Below are 22,299 nucleotides of genomic sequence, written 5' to 3' on the forward strand. Positions count from 1 at the left end.
AAGAATGCAATAAGTGTTCTGTAACTGCTGCCTATTTACCTCTTGGAATCATCTGGAAGCTTCTTGCACAATTCCCAGACAATCAACTATATAGTGCGTCGATGACGCAAATATTCTATTTTGCAGATCCAATTTTCGCACAGGATTCTGACACTACCAAAATAGCGTCATACACTCTCCTGCTTCTAATGTGACCAATATTTTTCGAGAATGCATTCTTAAATTCATGAAAGCTTAAATCTACAGTTCGCCCTGCCTATTGAGGGGATCGAAACGCTCCTCCTTCGCTAAGATTTCAATACTGTGTGCGTGGCATGACACACAAGGCAGCTTTCATCTAATCTCTTTTGTAGTACGGTTACTTTTGTAACTACTTGGCAAAAGGTCTTCGATAACGTTCCCGATTCCTTCGTTTCCTCATCTACATCTACATCTACATGCATACTCTGCAAATTACATTTAAATGCCTGTCAGAGGGTTCATAGAACCACCTTCACAATTCTCTATTATAACTACCTCGTATAGCGCGTGGAAAGAACGAACACCTATATCTTTACGTACAAGTTCTCATTTCCCTTATTTTATCGTGGTGATCGTTTCTCCCAATGTAGGTCGGTGTCAACAAAATATTTTCGCATTCAGAGGAGAATGTTGGTGGCTGGAATTTCATGAGAAGATTATGACGCAACGAAAAACGCCTTTCAATGATATCCAGCCCAAATCCTGTATCATTTCAATGACACTCTCTCCCATATTTCGCGATAATACAAAACGTGCTGCACTTCTTTGAACTTTTTCGATGTACTCCATTAGTCCTATCTGGTAAGGATCCCACCCCGCGAAGCAGTATTCTAAAAGAGGGCAGACAAGCGTAGTGTAGGCAGTCTCCTTAGTAGATCTGTTACATTTTCTAAGTGTGCTGCCAATAAAACGCAGTCTTTGGTTAGCCTTCCCCACAACATTTTCTGTGTGTTTCTTCCAATTTAAGTTGTTCGTAATTATAATTCCTAGGTATTTAGTTGAATTACAGCCTTTAGATTTGACTAACTTATCGTGTAACCGAAGTTTAACGGATTCCTTTTAGCACTAATGTGGATGACCTCACACTTTTCGTTATTTAGGGTCAACTGCCAATTTTCACATCATTCAGATATCTTTCCTAAATCGTTTTGCAATTTGTTTCGGTCTTCTGATGACTTTATTAATCGATAAACGACAGCGTCATCTGCAAACGACCTAAGACGGCTGCTCAGATTGTCTCCCAGATCGTTTATATAGATAAGGATCAGTAAAGGGCCTATAACACTACCTTGGGGAACGCCAGAAACCACTTATGTGTTAGTCGATGACTTTCTGTCAATTACTACGAACTGTGTCCTCTCTGACAGGAAGTCACAAATCCAGTCAGATAACTGAGACGATATTCCGTAAGTACACAATTTCACTATAAGCCACTTGTGTGGTACAGTGTCAAAAGCCTTCTGGAAATCCAGAAATACAGAATCGATCTGAAATCCCTTGTCAACAGCACTCAGCACTTCATGCGAATAAAGAGCTAGGTGTGTTTCACAAGAACGATGTTTTCTAAACCCATGTTGACTGTGTGACAACAGACCCTTGTCTTCGAGGTAACTCATAATGTTAGAACACAATATATGTTCCAGAATAATCGACGTTAATGATATGGGTCTGTAATTAAGTGGATTAATCCTACTACTTTTCTTGAATATTGGTGTGTCCTGTGCAACTTTCCAGTCTTTGGGTACGGATCTTTCGTCGAGTGAACTGTTGTATATGACTGACAAGTATCGAGCTAATGCATCAGCATACTCTGAAACGAACCTAACTGGTATACAGTCTGGACCTCATCACACTTAGTCAACTGTTTCTTCATTCTAGTATCTACGTCTGATACAAAAGTTTGCAAAGTCGTAACCTTTTCCCTATCGTCTTTTCGCGCTAATTCTACCTTTTCAATTATCTTATTTTCAATAATGAGAACAACAATCTATTCCAGTTTCCTTAGATCTCTACTTCTGTCTGAAAACGACTATTTATGCTTCCTAGTTTTGACTACCTCTCTCACGTCCTGCTTAAGGTTATTCGTGTTAACAACTCCAATGTTATAAACTAAACTCCGCTGGTTAACAATATTTATTGCTTTGTTCTGACCATCCATTTCACGTAATCGTGCACCAGTTTCACTGTTAACTGATTCCGATTGAACATTAATTTAAGCGTTAACTGATTCACATTGAGCTTCTATTGATTCAGACTGACCATTAATTTTAGCATTAATTGATTCAGATTGGCCGGCCGATGTGGCCGTGCGTTTCTAGGCGCTTCAGTCTGGAACCGTGTGGTCGCTACGGTCGCAGGTTCGAATCCTGCCTCGGGCATGGATGTGTGTGATGTCCTTAGGTTAGTTAGGTTTAAGTAGTCCTAAGTTCTAGGGGACTGATGACCACAGATGTTAAGTCCCATAGTGCTCAGAGCCATTTTAACCATTTTTTATTCAGATTGAGCTTTTATTGAATCTGAATGAGGATTAATTGATTCAGATTGAGTTTTAATTGATTCAGACAGACCATTAATTTTACTGTGCAACATGCCCAAAAAATCGTTTATATTTTCATATATTGCTGGTTTTCACTCTTGACTCTGGTTCTTTCTTAATAGTTTTCTCATATTCACCATCAATGGATTCGGTTTTGATATTTACTCCGTAGCATCTGCACATGACAGCATTTCTCTTTTTGTCCGCTCCTGTAGTTTCAGCGGTAGAGGGGATTCTACTGCCAGCGTTCCCCTTTGTTCTATCGATTGTTCCCGGTTAAGTACAATCAAGTTATCAGTTTCCTTTATGTTCATCATGTTGTCTTTTATTGATTAATGCAGATTTAGAACTCTTGTGGCTTATTTTCACCACTTTACTACTGTCGTGCGTGAGCGACTTTATTTGTAGCGATAGGGCTTAATTCGCTACGAATCTGCACAATACAAAATTCGTGCCAAGAGCAACACCAAATTGATATCGTTCTGTCACTTGAGTTACCACGTATAACCTTCCCCTTCATAATTGGCCTACTGGATCGCAATATAAATGACTGTGATCGCGTATGTCTAGTGAAATTTTACAATGAATATGGCTATCGTTACCAAAGGAAAACAATACCGATTAGTAGGAGAAAGTGTACAACAGACACTTCTGAAGGAAGAGTGTGTTCTAAACCTGATCTAAACATGGATAGTTTTGTAATTGGTGGAATATACTCCTATCGCTTACAAACCACACAGGGCGGGAAAGGGTACTATGTAATACTTAATACAAAAAGTGCTAGTTAGCGAAAAAAGGAATAATTAAACGGTCGCCAACCCTCTATGGCAATAAATATCCAGAATTCTAAGAAAAGTAATGGCAAAGAAAATGAAGCAAATAAAAATAATCAGTGGCATGATAACAGAAGTTTGTCACGCTTTTCCACATGATGACAGTTGACGAGAAAATGAAAGAATCAGAAAGCGCAGAGTTTGCAGTTACTTAATGTGAAATACTAAATTTTGAAAGCAAAATTACATGAAGTTGCTGGTTAAATAAATGACTGATTGTAACTGAAATTTTGTCACATAAAAAAAGGTTTTCAGTAACCTTAGCGTAACTTCATGCAAAATTTGTAAAAACCAAGCAATTTACTTTTAATTATTGAAAGACTGAATTGAATTTACTTCAAGCAGCTGATTTACTATAAGATAAGAACAATAAAATCCCTGCAGAGCCAGCGTAAATCACTCGCTAAGGTAAATACAGAATAGATGAAACTGCGCACTCTTCATTTGGCTATATATTTAGTTGTTAGTTTTGCGACTGAAATTTTACGTTACTTTAAGTGAGTGAAGTTAATACTCAAAATTGCAAATTAGTTAAAGCTCTGCTATGCAATACGAGAATGAACAGGTACTAAGGCAGCAAACTTTAGAGTGACACTGGTCATTAGCAAACGAACAAAACTGACAGTAATTAGTTGATCAATTTTCGTATTTTTACGAAACTCGGTGACTGCATGGGAAGGTTCAAAAATGGTTCAAATGGCTCTGAGCACTATGGGACTTAACATCTATGGTCATCAGTCCCCTAGAACTACTTTAACCTAACTAACCTAAGGACAGCACACAACACCCAGCCATCACGAGGCAGAGAAAAATCCCTGACCCCGCCGGGAATCGAACCCGGGAACCCGGGCGTGGGAAGCGAGAACGCTACCGCACGACCACGAGATGCGGGCGCACGCGAAGGAAAAGGGACCCTGCATACTAATAATGTCTAAGGACGATGACAACACAGGAAATCTACAAGTTTTCACTATTACCGGATATTACTCAAGAAAGTTAGTCGCTGAAGTTTCTGAAGAAATGCCACTGGGTAATGCTTGTATAGTACTAGTTATACTTTGTCAGTTAACAGTCTTTCGAAGTTATAGCTGTGCGGACGATGAAGAGTGTAGAAGACGACCATGCGAACTGCGAGTTCTCTCCAGAGCCACGGATAATTATGGTACAAGCAATAGTTTGCTTCCTCCGCATGCCCACTCTGAATACTCGCGGGGTCAACAAAGTAGGTGCGTATACTATGACGCGGTCATAGCTGCACACCGCCTCTGCCGGAGAGCGCAACGAACACTTCCGCACTCATTAAAGACTCAGCTGTCGTGTCTCCTCTCTGCTCGCAGCGCGACACTCTCTCCATACGCTAAGTAAAACAAGGGCACAGCTACGGCAATTTCTTTGCTGCTACCGATACATTTAAACACTGTTCCCTTGGTGATTAACAAGCAATTTACAATATTTAATTTATAATTACAGTCAATTATATGCGCTCACAAATAAATACAATGTTACATCCATCACATATTAAGGGGGTAGGACGTCAAACAGATGGATTTGGAGCAGGAGACGCACCACAGGACATTTTAATTTCCAGTGTCTATAATATTAAAAAATAAATTCATAAAAGTTTGTCAGCGTGATCAGGGAGGATTCAGAATTCCAGCTCATAGCAGTGGAAGTTCAAAAACATATTTTTACATCTGAAATTTCATCATTTTTTCACTTACTATTGGCTGCATTTGTTGCTATAGGTACACTTTTCTTCATAAGTAAGAGAGATTCTTCGATGAATTTTGCACAGTGTACAAACCATGCTTACGGGTTTATAAAATTCTAGAATTTATTTAATTTACGAAAAAAATGAATGAGCTATTACACTTTAAACTTCATGTTTTATAGTTACTTATCTTAATTTTTTATGGTCAGAAAGCAGATGGCAGTTATAAGAGTCGAGGGATATGAAAGGGAAGCAGTGGTTGGGAAGGGAGTGAGAAAGGGTTGTAGCCTCTCCCCGATGGCATTCAATCTGTATATTGAGCAAGCAGTAAAGGAAACAAAATAAACATTCGGAGTAGGAATTAAAATCCATGGAGAAGAAAAAAAACTTTGTCGTTCGCCGATGACAGTGTAATTCTGCCAGAGACAGCAAAGGACTTGGAAGAGCAGTTGAACGGAATGGACAGTGTCTTGAAAGGAGGGTATAAGTCGAGCATCAACAAAAGCAAAACGAGGATAATGGAATATAGTCGAATTAAGTCGGCTGATGCTGAGGGAATTAGATTAGGAAATGAGACACTTGAAGTAGTAAAGGAGTTTTGCTATTTGGGGAGCAAAATAACTGATGATGGTCGAAGTAGAGAGGATATAAAATGTAGACTGGCAATGGCAAGGAAAGCGTTTCTGAAGAAAAGAAATTTGTTAACGTCGAGTATTGATTTAAGTGTCAGGAAGTCGTTTCTGAAAGTATTTGTATGGATTGTAGCAATGTATGGAAGTGAAACATGGACGATAAATAGTTTATACAAGAAGAGAATAGAAGCTTCCGAAATGTGGTGCTACAGAAGGATGCTGAAGATTAGATGGGTAGATCACATAACAAATGTGGAGGTACTGAATAGAATTGGGAAGAAGAGGAGTTTGTGGCACAACTTGACTAGAAGAAGGGATCGGTTGGTAGGACATGTTCTGAGGCATCAGGGGATCACCAATTTAGTACTGGAGGGCAGCGTGGAAGGTAAAAATCGTAGAGGGAGACCAAGAGATGAATACAATAAGCAAATTCAGAAGGATGTAGGCTGTAGAAGGTACTGGAAGATGAAGAAGCTTGCAGAGGATAGAGTAGCATGGAGAGCTGCATCAAACCAGTCTCAGGACTGAAGACTACAACAACAACAACATGTTAATTTTTACCACAGTTCTTAACAGCTTCGGAAGATTTTGAGACTCGTGGCACCATCGTGTTCCAGCCACGGCTTCAGGTCTCAACGCATGCCTTCTGGATCTTCCATTGCCTGTCTTGTGGTCCCATGGTTTATAATGAACAATTATAGGGCTCCACCTGCTGTAATCCTGACGAGCTGCGTGTCCGACCAATTGCCACGTCAGTCTTGGAATTCTCTGTGGCATATCTGCTACTTTTTTCCGGCTTCTGATGTCCTCTGATCGAATCTATCCTTGAAGATAATTCCTAATATCTGTCGCCCCATGGCTCTTTGAGTACGCTGTAGTTAACGAGCACTTGCCAGAGTCATAGTTTCTAGTAATAACTCGTAGTATCCACGTATTATAGACCTTGAGGTTCAGGTTGTTTCGGACATCTTGTTGCTCATTATAAACCTTAGTTTCTGGAAAGCTACATAACTCAGTCGTATTCTGCGAGAAATTTCTGCTTGTTAATTGTTTTCCCCAGTTTAATTTATTGGCCAAGACAGATGTATTCATAAACAGCTTCCAAGACTGGTTTACGCCTGACAATGGTTGGTTGTCTGAGCTTAGTATTTTTGTTTTATTGAGGCTCATTTCCAAGCCAGTCTTTGCAGAGGCAAGTTTTAGTTGTTGGATTGTACTGTTCAGTTCTTCCGAATCTTCACTTATGACCACAACATCATCGGAAAGCACGATGCTTCAGATATGAGCCACAGATCTTTATTCCTCTGCTGTTCTTGTCTAGCGATTTGAACACATCTTCCAGCGTAAGGTTAACAGTTTCGGAGAGGTGCTGTCGCCATGGTCAACATTGCCGACTGGGATCTTACCGGATATAAGTTTGTCATCCACTCCGACTGCAATAGTTGCCTGTACATAAACGTGTTTTAGGAGCCTTGGGTTACACTAAGGCAGTCGAAAGATTATCTAAGATCTAAAAAGGTCAGACGAACCGTGACGTTATACTTAGATGTATTCTCAAGAAGAAGGTGAATAGTCTGGATGTAATCCATGGTCAAAAAATCTGTTTGAAATCCAACTTGCTTAACAGGCTGGCAGGAAATCCAATTCTCTAGTGAGGCTCTTTGTCAAAGTTTTAATCCGGAATGCGTAAAGTTGTGATAAACTACCCAGATAGTAGTTCTCCAAGTTTTCCTTATCATCCTTTTTGAAGAACAGTACCACTTCAGAATATTTCCGTTTTCTGGTATTCTTCCAGATTTGATGCAGCTGTTGATTCGTATCTTGACGGCTTCCACATAGTTTCATCATTGCATTTCTAATCATGTCCTCCCCAGGGACTTTGTTGTTTTTTTTAGTTGTTTTAGTGCACTTTCTACTTCAGCAGTAGTTTACTTCCTGTGCTCCTTCCTGTGTATCTCTCAGGACTATTCTTCCTCGAGTAGCCTGCCAATGCTCGCAGTGTACACCTATTGCCCTTAAAAAGAACACCTAAGACAGAATATGTGCGCAGCGTGAGATTTTTAATATACTCTCGCCCCCTTACGCGACCGGCTTATTTGTGTACTTAGAAACTGTAAAACTTGGATTTTTGTAAATTTTTACTCACATATTTGTGAATTTGAAAACCGTAAAATTAACAATTAAAATGTTTTTCCTGCCTTCTTAATACGAGACTACAATGGTTGTAGGGGGTAAGTTCGGATAAAATTGGAAACGTAATCTGTTTTTGGATAATCTGTTCAAAATTCTTTTCCTTTCATTACCTTCCCAAGCAAAGGATAACTTACTATTGTTAACGAAAGCTGGAGGCATGAGGGGGCGTGACGATTAAAAAATCGACGAGGAAGCAGTACGTTGGTTGACTCAGGTGAAAAGAAACTGGAATAGACCTGTAATTCACCGCTTGTTCTTTGCTGTATTTTCATCAAAATGTTTCAAATCGATATAAAAATTTCATATACTTGAGACTAAAAAGCAAAAAGTAATTTTTAAGTACAAATCAACTTCTTTAAAACTATCATCTTTGCAAATATGATTAAAAATGTAATAAAATTCTCATAGACCCAAACAGTTCCATAGCTCATAGAAACGGCCCTAAAATTTTTTGACTTTGAATTTTTAATAATTACGAAAATAGTATCTTTGCGCAGGTCGGTCAAATCATGGGCCAATTATGTTAGTGTTGTTCCCATGCGGGAGTTGGTGTAGTGTGAAGTCTACACAACGCTAATGAGAGGGGCGCGGCGTCGGGTCTCTGTACGGAAGCTCTTTTTAATCTTAGTTATTTACGTTACTTACACTCCAGATAAACCGAAATAATGCTCAGTATATTAGGTTTATTAATATTTTCGTAAAAGGCTTGAAAAGCAAAGGCAGAGAAAAATTTCGGATTCAAATTAAATTTCCAGGTAGGGATTTTATTACACGAGCTGGGGTGATAGCCACCGTAAAAACCGGGGAAGCAATAATTTTCTCCGGCATCTTACATGCATAAACACCGCAGTATCACACTTAAATGATTGTTTTACGGTTTCTGTAGAAATACAATATGACGATTGAAATGGACATCGCATGGTTGCATTAGGGGAGTGAGTTTAGGTGAAATCTCTTTAGTGTACAATGACAATCTTCTTCCATCCTGAAAAATCTCGTTGTATAATTGTGGATTTGTTTGCCCTCCACACGAGTCAAATACCAGATGAAATTTGTTCTCCTGCACGTAGAAATTTCATCACATTAGTCAAAAAATTGCTTTTAGATACCTTCTTTGAAAATATTGAGTATTATTTTGGTCTGTTTGCGGTGTAACTGATTTATTTATTAATATATTAAAAAACTAAAAACCCGCCTCGATTGCGAAAAAAGCACCTACTGTTAAGTGTTAGTCCAGGCTTCGGCGTAGATAACTACACCTTCTTCAGAATAACAATAAAACTACAAGTGCCTAAGAAGACCTTTGTCAATGATTAAAAGAACACCATAGCTAAAGATTTATAAACGAAAAAGAAAACGAAAACACAAACAGTACATATGTACAAAGTCAAAACCACTACTTAACTTAATGGTGTACGCTCCACCTCACACGGCCTATGTTCGATGGGCCATGACCCGTCATAAACTGCAGCTGCAAACGGTCGCTCACTTACAAGCCTGACCCACTATCTATGCACAGGCGGAAGACAAGGGAAGTTACTTGAATGCGCATGCGCATACGAATACGAGAAAGTTTATACAGGGTGTTTCAAAAATGACCGGTATATTTGAAACGGCAATAAAAACTAAACGAGCAGCGATAGAAATACACCATTTGTTGCAATATGCTTGGGACAACAGTACATTTTCAGGCAGACAAACTTTCGAAATTACAGTAGTTACAATTTTCAACAACAGATGGCGCTGCAAGTGATGTGAAAGATATAGAAGACAACACAGTCTGTGGGTACGCCATTCTGTACGTCGTCTTTCTGCTATAAGCGTGTGCTGTTCACAACGTGCAAGTGTGCTGTAGACAACATGGTTTATTCCTTAGAACAGAGGATTTTTCTGGTGTTGGAGTTCCACCGCCTAGAACACAGTGTTGTTGCAACAAGACGAAGTTTTCAACGGAGGTTTAATGTAACCAAAGGACCGAAAAGCGATACAATAAAGGATCTGTTTGAAAAATTTCAACGGACTGGGAACGTGACGGATGAACGTGCTGGAAAGGTAGAGCGACCGCGTACGGCAACCACAGTGGGCAACGCGCAGCTAGTGCAGCAGGTGATCCAACAGCGGCCTCGGGTTTCCGTTCGCCGTGTTGCAGCTGCGGTCCAAATGACGCCAACGTCCACGTATCGTCTCATGCGCCAGAGTTTACACCTCTATCCATACAAAATTTAAATGCGGCAACCCCTCAGCGCCGCTACCATTGCTGCACGAGAGACATTCGCTAACGATATAGTGCACAGGATTGATGACGGAGATGCATGTAGGCAGCATTTGGTTTACTGACGAAGCTTATTTTTACCTGGACGGCTTCGTCAATAAACAGAACTGGCGCATATGGGGACCCGAAAAGCCCCATGTTGCAGTCCCATCGTCCCTGCATCCTCAAAAAGTACTGCTCTGGGCCGCCATTTCTTCCAAAGGAATCATTGGCCCATTTTTCTGATCCGAAACGATTACTGCATCACCCTATCTGGACATTCTTCGTGAATTTGTGGCGGTACAAACCGCCTTAGTTGACACTGCGAACACCTCGTGGTTTATGCAAGATGGTGCCCGGCCACATCGCACGGCCGACGTCTTTAATTTCCTGAATGAATATTTCGATGATCGTGTGATTGCTTTGGGCTATCCGAAACATACAGGAGGCGGCGTGGATTGGCCTCCCTATTCGCCAGACATAAACCCCTGTGACTTCTTTCTGTGGGGACACTTGAAAGACCAGGTGTACCGCCAGAATCCAGAAACAATTGAACAGCTGAAGCAGTACATCTCATCTGCATGTGAAGCCATTCCGCCAGACACGTTGTCAAAGGTTTCGGGTAATTTCATTCAGAGACTACGCCATATTATTGCTACGCATGGGGATATGTGGAAAATATCGTACTATAGAGTTTCCCAGACCGCAGCGCCATGTGTTGTTGAAAATTGTAACTACTGTAATTTCGAAAGTTTGTCCGCCTGAAAATGTACTGTTGTCGCAAGCATATTGCAACAAACGGAGTATTTCTATCGCTGCTCGTTTAGTTTTTATTGCCATTTCAAATATACCGGTCATTTTTGAAACATCCTGTACATGGGTCGGGGCTAAATAGCCCACATATTCCCAACCGTGGATCAACGTGTATCAAAAAATGAAATGAATAGAACAAGAGACGAGCTAAATAGGAGATGAAACCTAAAAATAACCGCATACGGTTGTTTATGCTAGTAAAGAAACTTATATATGAAGCTACCTATGACAACAGGAGGAACTCTTAAAAACTATACCTAAAGCCAGTAGTTAACACGTAACACTAGGTGCTTTTTTCGCAGTCGAGGCGGGTTTTTAGTGTTTTAATATGTTAACCAACGATTGCTGACGCGCTGCGATGTTGCAGGTTATTTATTTACTAACATTACAGAGTGAGCCACCACCTTGGTGGCCATAATGAGTCATTTGCTACTGCAAACTAGACAATTTTCAGAATTTTAGTACTTTTCTTGTTTTTACGTAATTAAATTGTTAATCAAAAAAGAAAAAAAAGAAAAAAAAACACAAAATACCTGAAGCACAATCGTAAAAAATTACTAATTCTTCAGAAGAAAAATATACACGGAAGGGAAGATTTATATAGCAGAAGAGACCCGCTTACCTGGCTATTTCAAGGGGTAGGGCATCGGTAAACACTTCGAGCCTGTCTTACATGAATTGGCATACTCACCTCTCCTATAGCTACTACTGTATGTATGTATGTATCTTGTGGTATTAGCTGTACGTGATCTGTACATAAGGTATGACAAAACTATTTGTTACTACAATTGCTTCCTCCACTTAAATGCTCCGTATGCGGGAGATGACCCTCGGTAGGTGACCTCCAGCCTCGTCTGTCCAAAGCGCGCTTCTTACCTACGTAGTGCGCTTGTGTTTGTGTATTTACATCTTATTATACTGCATACGTACGTTTATGCACAATTTCATAAAGTTCCCATGTACAGTTTGCATCATATACATTTCACAAATTACACATTTACATGTTTGAAAACCATGGACGAAAGAACTAAATGCCGGCCGGAGTGGCCGTGCGGTTATAGGCGCTACAGTCTGGAGCCGAGCGACTGCTACGGTCGCAGGTTCGAATCCTGCCTCGGGCATGGATGTGTGTGATGTCCTTAGGTTAGTTAGGTTTAATTAATTCTAAGTTCTAGGCGACTGATGACCTCAGAAGTCAAGTCGCATAGTGCTCAGAGCCATTTGAACCATTTGATCCAAAGAACTAAATAATTACTTGTCTTACACGTACAAACTGGGAATTTTTTTGTTTTATTTCTATTACTAACTTATTTCTAAATTCCATGTCTGTATTACTTGTGATATTGCTGCAGTCATGTGACATGCTAGTATGTCGTATATGTATCTGGTGATACTGCGGTGTTGATGTCATCATCTGTGTCTATACGTTCATCTGTTTCCATATAAACGTTTGAATCTCTGTTGTCCCGTGCATCATGTTGTGGCTTAGGGTGGTGTTTCGGGTCGCGGTCTTGTAAATGGTCGTTGCTGCTCATACGTGTAGCGCTCCTGACATTTTATCAGTGATTCGGTTAAGCATCCTCCTGTTACCTGGGTCTCTTAACGTTTGCCCTATGTCTTCGATTTTTTAACGTCCACCTTACGTGTGTGAGTGTATCACATTTTTGTGTTACGTGCTCGGGGATCCACATTCACACATACACTTCGGCTAAGGCCAAAGTGGTCCAGGTGTGTAGGGGAAGGGCTGTGGCCCACCAGGCAGTGCACCATACCGCGACTTGGGTCAACGTGTCTGAACCTCAACTATTCCCGGATGTTGGGGAACAAGGAGAAAACCTGAAGGCCCTTGTCAGATGTTACCCATTCTTTTTGCCACGTCTCAACCTTCCAAAGATTTAATTGCAGTTTATGCTCCCCCGATAATGTGGAAACTGATGATGATAATAATAATAAACAATGTTGCTATATGGGAAATCGATCCCACGAACTTCAGGTCAGCGCTCTGCACTGTTTGCGCTGCGCCTACCGCTGCCTGGAAACTAGGCTGACAGAAATGGTTCGTGCCTCGCACGACCCTCACCAGAAATGTTACACTACTGGCCATTAAAATTGCTGCATCACGAAGAAGACGTGCTAAGGATGCTAAATCTAACCGACAGGAAGAAGATGCTGTGATATGGAAATGATTAGCTTCTCACAGTATTCACACAAGGTTGGGGCCGGTGGCGACACCTACAACGTGCTGACATGAGGAAAGTTGCCAACCGATTTCTTATACACAAACAGCAGCTAACCGGCGTTGCCTGGTGAAACGTTGTTGTGATGCCTCGTGTAAGGAGGAGAAATGCGTAACATCACGTTTCCGACTTTGATAAAGGTCAGATTGTAGCCTGTCGCGATTTCGGTTTATCGTATCGCGACATTGCTGCTCACGTTGGTCGAGATCCAATGACTGTTAGCAGAATATGGAATCGGTAGGTTCAGTAGGGTAATACGGAACGCCGTGCTGGATCCTAACGGTCTCGTATCACTAGCAGTCGAGATGACAGGCATCTTATCTGCATGGCTGTAATGGATCGTGCAGCCACGTCTCGATTCCTGAGTCAACAGATGGGAACGTTTGCAAGACAACAACCATCTGCTCGAAAAGTTCGACGACGTTTGCAGCAGCACGGACTTTCAGCTCGAAGACCGTAGCTGCGGTTACCCTTGACGCTGCATCACAGACAGGAGCGCCTGCGAAAGTGTACTCAACGACGAACATGGGTGCACGAATGGCAAAACGTCATTTTTTCGTATGAATCCAGGTTCTGTTTACAGCATCATGATGGTCGCATCCGTGTTTGGCGACATAGCCGTGAACGCACGTTGGAAGCGTGTATTCGTCATCGCCATACTGGCGTGTCACCCGGCGCGATGGTATGGGGTGCCATTGGTTACACGTCTCGGTCACCTCTTGTTCGCACTGACGGCATTTTGAACAGTGGACGTGACATTTCAGATGTGTTACGACCCGTGGCTCTACCCGTCAATCGATCCCTGCGAAACCCTACCTTTCAGCAGGATTATGCACGACCGCATGTTGCAGGTCCTGTACGGGCCTTTCTGGGTACAGAAAATGTTCGAATGCTGCCCTGGCCAGCACATTCTCCAGATCTCTCACCAATTGAAAACATGTGGTCAATGGTGGCTGAGCAACTGGCTAGTCACAATGCTCCAGCCACTTCCCTTGATGAACTGTGGTATTGCGTTGAAGCTGCATGGGCAGCTGTACCTGTACACGCCATCCAAGCTCTATTTGACTCAATGGCCAGGCGTATCAAGGCCGTTATTACGGCCAGAGGTGGTTCTTCTGGGTACTGATTTTTCCAAATCTATGCACCCAAATTGCGTGAAAATGTAATCACATGTAAGTTCTAGTATAATATATTTGTCCAATGAATACCCGTTTGTCATCTGCCTTCCTCCTTGGTGTAGCAATTTTAATGGACAGTAGTGTATTTTTCCTAAAAGCTAGGCCATCTCGAGTATCCACTTCCGTTGTAACTACCATTTCTGGCCAGGCCCTGCCGTATTCCATAAATTTGGACGAAATTCGTGATGACGAGTAGCTGCGGTCCCCTTGTGAGTCAGGAAAGCAGAAGCCGGTTTCTTGTGTGTTTTCACCACGTAGCTGGTGAACATCTCACTCGGCAGAACCACAGAGACATTTACGTCACCTGCAGCATGGGAGGTAATGTGGTTTGCTTGAAGGTGGACGTACTCCTTGTCTGTGTGGCGTCCACGATACAATCACCCGCAACACTTGCCACAATCCAGAAGCTCCCTGAGTTCTTCAAGTTCTCGATTATAATGGCATCAGGAACCAGTGTACTCATCGTAGGTCTTTTGTGCGAATTAATACAGCAAGGTACAGTCCGTGGAGCAGCGAGGTACTGGGCACCACCTTGGAAGCCGCGCGTAATGCGACGCGCTGATTGGTTTATGTTTCCGCCTCGCGGTGCCCGCAGGTTCGACAGCGTCGCCGGGGCACCCGCCGCCGCCGGACTTCGCGACGCTGCCGCTGCACCACCAGCACCAGCCGCACCACCACCAAGCGCACCAGCACGACCACCAGCGCCACCACCGCCACCACTACCCGCAGCCGCCGCCGCCGCCCGCCGTGCCGCCCGCCCCCACGGCCGAGCAGAGGTTCCGCGCGGAAGCCGTCATCGAGGTGGAGAACGGCCGCGGCCGGGCCGCGGCGCCGCCCCCGCCGCCGCCCCCGGGCTGGGACGTGTCGCGCCCCTACAGCGTGCAGTCCACCAAGTCCGCCCCCGACGTCATCGTCACTCACTGACAGCGGTGACAAGCCGGGGGATGGGAGCCGTACCGCAGGTACACTTGAGATCGGCCGCTTGTGTCATTGTTTAGTTTAGCATAGCGGAAATCCCATCAGCAGATTCTCAAATCCACTAGAGGTACTCTTATGCAACTTAGCAGACTTCCGTTGTAACTGAATGTAATCTCTTCTGGGTCGTTTGGCCGCCTCATATCTACACTAATAGAAAACCTGTACAACCATAGTGTCTGTCTGTCTATGAACTCGTTAATCTCTACTAATAAATGAATTTTAACGGAGTTGCAGGTAGCTTGAGCACACGAGGGGAGTCTGAAAAGTCCGTGCAAAGTCCGAGAGATGGCACCACCGGCGGGTATCGAGGTCATGTTTAGTTAGTAGCATCTTTGGAAAGAACGCACACCAAGTTTCAGCCATATTGGTCTATTTCTTTGTGATTGGCATTCGAGTGAATCAAGGAAGTCGAGAGATTGTCAAAAATTGGACGAAGAAGAATTTCGTGTGGTGATTAAACATTACTTTGTGAAAGGCAAAACACCTCAGGAGACTAAAGAGAAGCTTCATAAACATTATGGTTTATAAGTGGTTTCAAAATTTTCGGAGTGGCCATACGGGCACAAGTGATGCTGAACGTTCTGGACGCCCTGTGGAGGTTACGACTCCAGAAATCATTGATAAAATCTATGATAAGCTGATGGATGACAGAAGAGTTAAGGTGCATGAGATTGCTAGTGCTATTAGCATCTCGAATGAACGGGTACATAATATTTTGCATAAATATTTGGACATGAGAAAGCTATCCGCAAGATGGGTTCCGTGATTGCTCTTTTATTCAAAAGAGGAGGTGATTGACGGAGGACATCGAAAGGGAGCAACAAAGGGCAGCTCGTTTTCTATTATCACGTAATAGGGGAGAGAGTGTGGCAGATATGATACGCGAGTTGGGATGGAAGTCATTAAAACAAAGACGTTTTTTGTCGCTCCGAGATCTATTTACGAAATTTCAGTCACTAACTTTCTCTTCCGAATGCGAAAATATTTTGTTGAGCCCAACCTACATAGGTAGGAATGATCATCAAAATAAAATTAGAGAAATCAGAGCTCGAACAAAAAGGTTGTTTGTTCGTTTTTCCCACGCGCTGTTCGGGAGTGGAATGGTAGAGAGATAGTATGATTGTGGTTCGATGAACCCTCTGCCAAGCACTTAAATGTGAATTGCAGAGTAATCATGTAGATGTAGATGTAGGTGATTGCAGCAACTAATAGCTATTTTGCAGACTTGAACAATTCGTATTATTCGGAACGGATCAACAAATCAGAACAGCGTTGGACGAAGTGTATAAGTCTGAAAGGAGACTATGTCGAAAAATAAAAAAGGTTTACCCCAAACACGGAAGTAGTTTTTATTTTTACACGGACTTTTCAAACGCCCCTCGTAGTTGTAGAGTGGAAATACAGTAACGGGCTAAGTGACAAAAAAAAAATTTTTTTTTGGTTAGACCTGTAAAACCAACCTAAGTGCTATTGTCAACAACCTGAAAAGCGGGCAATGTGAAGCGATCATTTCTAGTACTGCATACGACGCCCGAAAGATAACATGAGCGGTATGTGCCGGCCCACTGTTGAGGCTAAACTGCCACAAAGTTTTGTAGTTGTTTGCAGCGTGCGATAGAGATTTTCCCCAGACTGAAAAACGGAGAGGCTGGAAGAATGTCAGTGTCTCAGATATTTAGGACCTTGTAAAACATCTGGAGCATGCGGCACCTAAGAATCCATTTGTGGTTTCTTATGCTCCAGCATGAGCACTGTTTTATTTAAAAAAAAAACGCCGATACACATATGAACAAAGGGACAATAAATATTTCCAAATGTAGTTAGATTAAAGCGAAAAAAATTACGCCCGGCGTCGTCAAGACGAGATGAATGTCAAGGTTTTCATAAAAGGGATTACCACCATAATAAATAACTTTGTTTTATCGTCACAACAATGTAAAAACAATTTGTCAGCTGAAAAGAAAAAGGATTTGCAACAGATGCTGTATCTGAAAGTAGCTAAAAGAACATTTCTCAAACAGTTAAACAATTAAATAAAATTTGTGCACTGTAAAATTAAAAGGAGGATTAAAAATAATTTGATCAAAGGACAGTCTGTCTGTAAAATGTTTATTATTAAAAACAATAGATACTTACCCCATTTTTGCCGATACCTGTTCTGCATTTATTTTCATTGACAAAAGGTAGGAAACTTAAAAAAATACAATAATTGTGTGACTCTTACTTTAGACCATAAATAAAGAATATTGTTGAGGTCTTTACATCAAAATATTTTTGTTGAAAGAAAAACAATTGAGTAATTCAGAATCATTTTATTGACACTTAACCAATTACTGATTTCCATTCTACAGTTTGGGCCATCAAAATCGGATGATGAAAAAAAAAACATAATCATTGAAACTTGTAGTAAAACTTTCTTGTCTGTGTGTCCGTCCGTCTGCTTTTCTGAAAACGCTAATCTCCCAAACTATTAGGCACATAGTTATGGGGTTTCCACTGATAACTTCAGCATAACTAGAGGCATTGTACAGGCTATATTTCATCAAAATCGGATGACGTAAAAGAGAGATATCCGGAAGTATTGTAAAAATGTATGTATGTATGTTCAGCATCTGCTCCGAAACCACTGGCCCAATATCAAGCAAACTTCTACATCCATACTCCGCAAGCCACCTGACGGTGTGTGGCGGAGGGTACCCTGAGTACCTCTATCGGTTCTCCCTTCTATTCCAGTCTCGTATTGTTCGCGGAAAGAAGGATTGTCGGTATACTTCTGTGTGGGCTCTAATCTCTCTGATTTTATCCTCATGGTCTCTTCGCGAGGTATACGTAGGAGAGAGCAATATACTGCTTGACTCTTCGGTGAAGGTATGTTCTCGAAACTTTAACAAAAGCCCGTACCGAGCTACTGAGCGTCTCTCCTGCAGAGTCTTCCACTGGAGTTCATCTATCATCTCCGTAACGCTTTCGCGATTACTAAATGATCCTGTAACGAATCGCGCTGCTCTCCGTTGGATCTTCTCTATCTCTTCTATCAACCCTATCTGATACGGATCCCACACTGGTGAGCAGTATTCAAGCAGTGGGCGAACAAGCGTACTGTAACCTACTTCTTTGTTTTCGGATTGCATTTCCTTAGGATTCTTCCAATGAATCTCAGTCTGGCATCTGCTTTACCGACGATCATCTTTATATGATCATTCCATTTTAAATCACCCCTAATGCGTACTTCCAGATAATTTATGCAATTAACTGCTTCCAGTTGCTAACCTGCTATTTTGTAGCTAAATGATAAGGGATCTATCTTTCTATGTATTCGCAGCACATTACACTTGTCTACATTGAGATTCAATTGCCATTCCCTGCACCATGCGTCAATTCGCGTCCTCCTGCATTTCAGTACAATTTTCCATTGTTACAATCTCTCGATACATCACAGCATCATCTGCAAAAAGCCTCAGTGAACTTCCGATGTCATCCACAAGGTCATTTATGTATATTGTGAATAGCAACGGTCCTATGACACTCCCCTGCGGCACATCTGAAATCACTCTTACTTCGGAAGACTTCTCTCCATTGAGAATGACATGCTGCGTTCTGTTATCTAGGAACTCCTCAATCCAATCACACAATTGGTCTGATAGTCCATATCCTCTTACTTTGTTCATTAAACGACTGTGGGGAACTGTATCGAACGCCTTGCGGAAGTCAAGAAACACGGGATCTACCTGGGAACCCGTGTCTATGGCCCTCTGAGTCTCGTGGACGAATAGCGTGAGCTGGGTTTCACACGACCGTCTTTTTCGAAACCCATGCTGATTCCTACAGAGTAGATTTCTAGTCACCAGAAAAGTCATTATACTTGAACATAATACGTGCTCCAAAGTTCTACAACTGATAGACGTTAGAGATATAGGTCTATAGTTCTGCACATCTGTTCGACGTCCCTTCTTGAAAACTGGGATGACCTGTGCCCTTTTCCAATCCTTTGGAACGCTACGCTCTTCTAGAGACCTACGGTACACCGCTGCAAGAAGGTTGGCAATTTCTTTCGCGTACTGTGTGTAAAATCGAACTGGTATCCCATCAGGTCCAGCGGCCTTTCCTCTTTTGAGCGATTTTAATTGTTTCTCTATCCCACTGTCGTCTATTTCGATATCTGCCATTTTGTCATCTGTGCGACAATCTAGAGAAGGAACTACAGTGCAGTCTTCCTGTGTGAAACAGCTTTGGAAAAAGACATTTAGTATTTCGGCCTTTAGTCTGTCATCCTCTGTTTCAGTACCATTTTGGTCACAGAGTGTCTGGACATTTTGTTTTGATCCATCTACCGCTTTGACATAAGACCAAAATTTCATAGGATTTTCTGCCAATTCAGTATATAGAACGTTACTTTCGAGTTCATTGAACGTCTCTCGCATAGCCCTCCTCACACTACATTTCGCTTCGCGTAATTTTTGTTTGTCTGCAAGGCTTTGGCTACGTTTATGTTTGCTGTGAAGTTCCCTTTGCTTCCGCAGCAGTTTCCTAACTCGTTTGTTGTACCACGGTGGCTCTTTTCCATCTCTTACGATCTTACTTGGCACATACGAATCTAACGCATATTGTACGATGGTTTTGAACTTTGTCCACTGATCCCCAACACTATCTGTACTTGAAACAAAACTTTTGTGTTGAGCCGTCAGGTACTCTGTAATCTGCTTTTTGTCACTTTTGCTAAACAGATAAATCTTCCTACCTTTTTAAATATTTCTATTTACGGCTGAAATCATCGATGCCGTAACCGGTTTATGATCGCTGATTCCCTGTTCTGCGTTAACTGTTTCAAATAGTTCGGGTCCGTTTGTCACCAGGAGGTCTAATATGTTATCGCCACGAGTCGGTTCTCTGTTTAACTGCTCAAGGTAGTTTTCAGATAAAGCACTTTAAAAAATTTCACTGGATTCTTTGTCCCTGCCACCCGTTATGAACGTTTGAGTCTCCCAGTCTATACCCGGCAAATTAAAATCTCCACCCAGAACTATAACATGGTGGGGAAATCTACTCGAAATATTTTCCAAATTATCCTTCAGGTGCTCAGCCACAACAGCTGCTGAGCCCGGGGACCTATAGAGACATCCAATTACCATGTCTGCTTCAACTGTGGCCTTCACCCAAATCATTTCACATTTCGGATCTCCGCCAATTTCCTTCGATACTATTGCACTTCTTATCGCTATAAACACGCCTCCCCCTTCACTGTCCAGCCTGTCTCTGCGGTATACAGCCGGCCGCGGTGGCCGTGCGGTTCTAGGCGCTTCAGTCCAGAACCGCGGGACTGCTACGGTCGCAGGTTCGAATCCTGCCTCGGGCATGGATGTGTGTGATGTCCTTAGGTTAGTTAGGTTTAAGTAGTTCTAAGTTCTAGGGGACTGATGACCTAAGATGTTAAGTCCCATAGTGCTCAGAGCCATTTGAACCATTTTTTGCGGTATACATTCCAATCTGAGTTTAGGATTTCATTACTGTTTACGTCTGGTTTCAGCCAACTTTCTGTCCCTAGTACTATATGGGCGTTGTGACCGTTTATTAATGAGAGCAGTTCTGGGACCTTTCTATAGACGCTCCTGCAGTTTACTGTTAGTACATTAATACTGCTATTCCCTGTTGCATTTTGCCTACTCCTACCTTGCCGCGTCTCAGGAGGCGTCTTGTCGGGCCTAGGGAGGGAATTCTCTAACCTAAAAAACCCCCATGTGCACTCCACACGTACTCCGCTACCCTTGTAGCCGCTTCCGGCGTGTAGTGCACGCCTGACCTATTCAGGGGACCCTACATTTCTCCACCCGATAGCGGAGGTCGAAAAATTCACTTGGTACACACATCACTTCCTGTCTGGAAAGAATCTCTGTGGGGATAAGAACCAGCTACCTGTGAAGGCCACGACACGCGAATACGCAGATTATGTTCAGCCAGTATTTGACAACTAGAGCACTTGGTGGCTTGCCACAAACTTTACACATAATTTCAAACCTGTACGAAACTTTCCCACTGATACCCGCCCCCCCCCACCCATGCCACCCACATAATGATGAAAGGGAAAAAGTTTATCGCTTACTACATTTATGCTGTTTACTTTCGCATCAGGCACAATGGTTTAATCTCTTACTTCTTTAATACTAACTGTGTTCGCAACACATATTGCGGACAGTGTTCACACGTATCACTGAATGCACTTGCAAGGTTTTGTCTACGTACAGCATACAGTTCAGTATATATGACATCAAGAACACTGAGATGAGTGGAAAGCTGCAGCTCCAAGCATGACGTTTTCATTACTGCTAACCTGCTGAACCGATTTCGATGAAATTTGGTAACGAAGTAGCTTTAATCTTGACGAAGAATACAGAATATTTTATAAAGCGTGCAATACAGGATAATTCTTGATCTGCAGAGGACTAAGCGAATCATGGAAAAATATTTTCTCTTTGAAAAAGCTACTTACCCTTTGACTTTTGAGATTTATGGTATTTGTAAAAATGCTTACCATTGTTCATATGCGTTGGGTAATGCTCGTTTCACAACAATTTCCGCAAACGTCATGTCATTTTGGCGTCGGGCGCAATATCGACAACCGCAAAGGCTATCGACTTTGTGACAACGAAAGATACGAATGTTATATCTCCCCGATTCACTCGCAGCAGTTTAAGCTGTCGTCTTAGGTTCCCGCCTAACAACACACTCTAAAGGTGGCACATATACGGAAATAAAACAACCAAATATTTGTGTAAAGGTATAATATGAATTTTACTGCAGCTCGTTTTTTTTCACAGCATTTAAAACTGTACTCTTAGGTCCCAATCTAACCACATACTCGAAATCGCTACGTATACGTAAATAAACAGCGAAATATTTGTGACTAGGAATAATATAAACG

General features: G+C 42.1%; 1 protein-coding gene across 1 annotated transcript in view; it reads left to right on the forward strand.

Annotated features, from left to right (window-relative positions):
* Positions 1 to 22,299, forward strand: part of LOC124620268 (atherin-like) — a 150,074-nt gene that overhangs the window by 63,247 nt on the left and 64,528 nt on the right. Inside the window, exon 3 of the mRNA XM_047146936.1 lies at positions 15,001 to 15,367. Within this exon, the coding sequence (XP_047002892.1) occupies positions 15,001 to 15,367 (367 nt within the window). The remainder of the gene's footprint in view (positions 1 to 15,000; positions 15,368 to 22,299) is intronic.

This window comes from Schistocerca americana, chromosome 6 (assembly GCF_021461395.2).
Source record: "Schistocerca americana isolate TAMUIC-IGC-003095 chromosome 6, iqSchAmer2.1, whole genome shotgun sequence".
Lineage (NCBI taxonomy): Eukaryota > Metazoa > Arthropoda > Insecta > Orthoptera > Acrididae > Schistocerca > Schistocerca americana.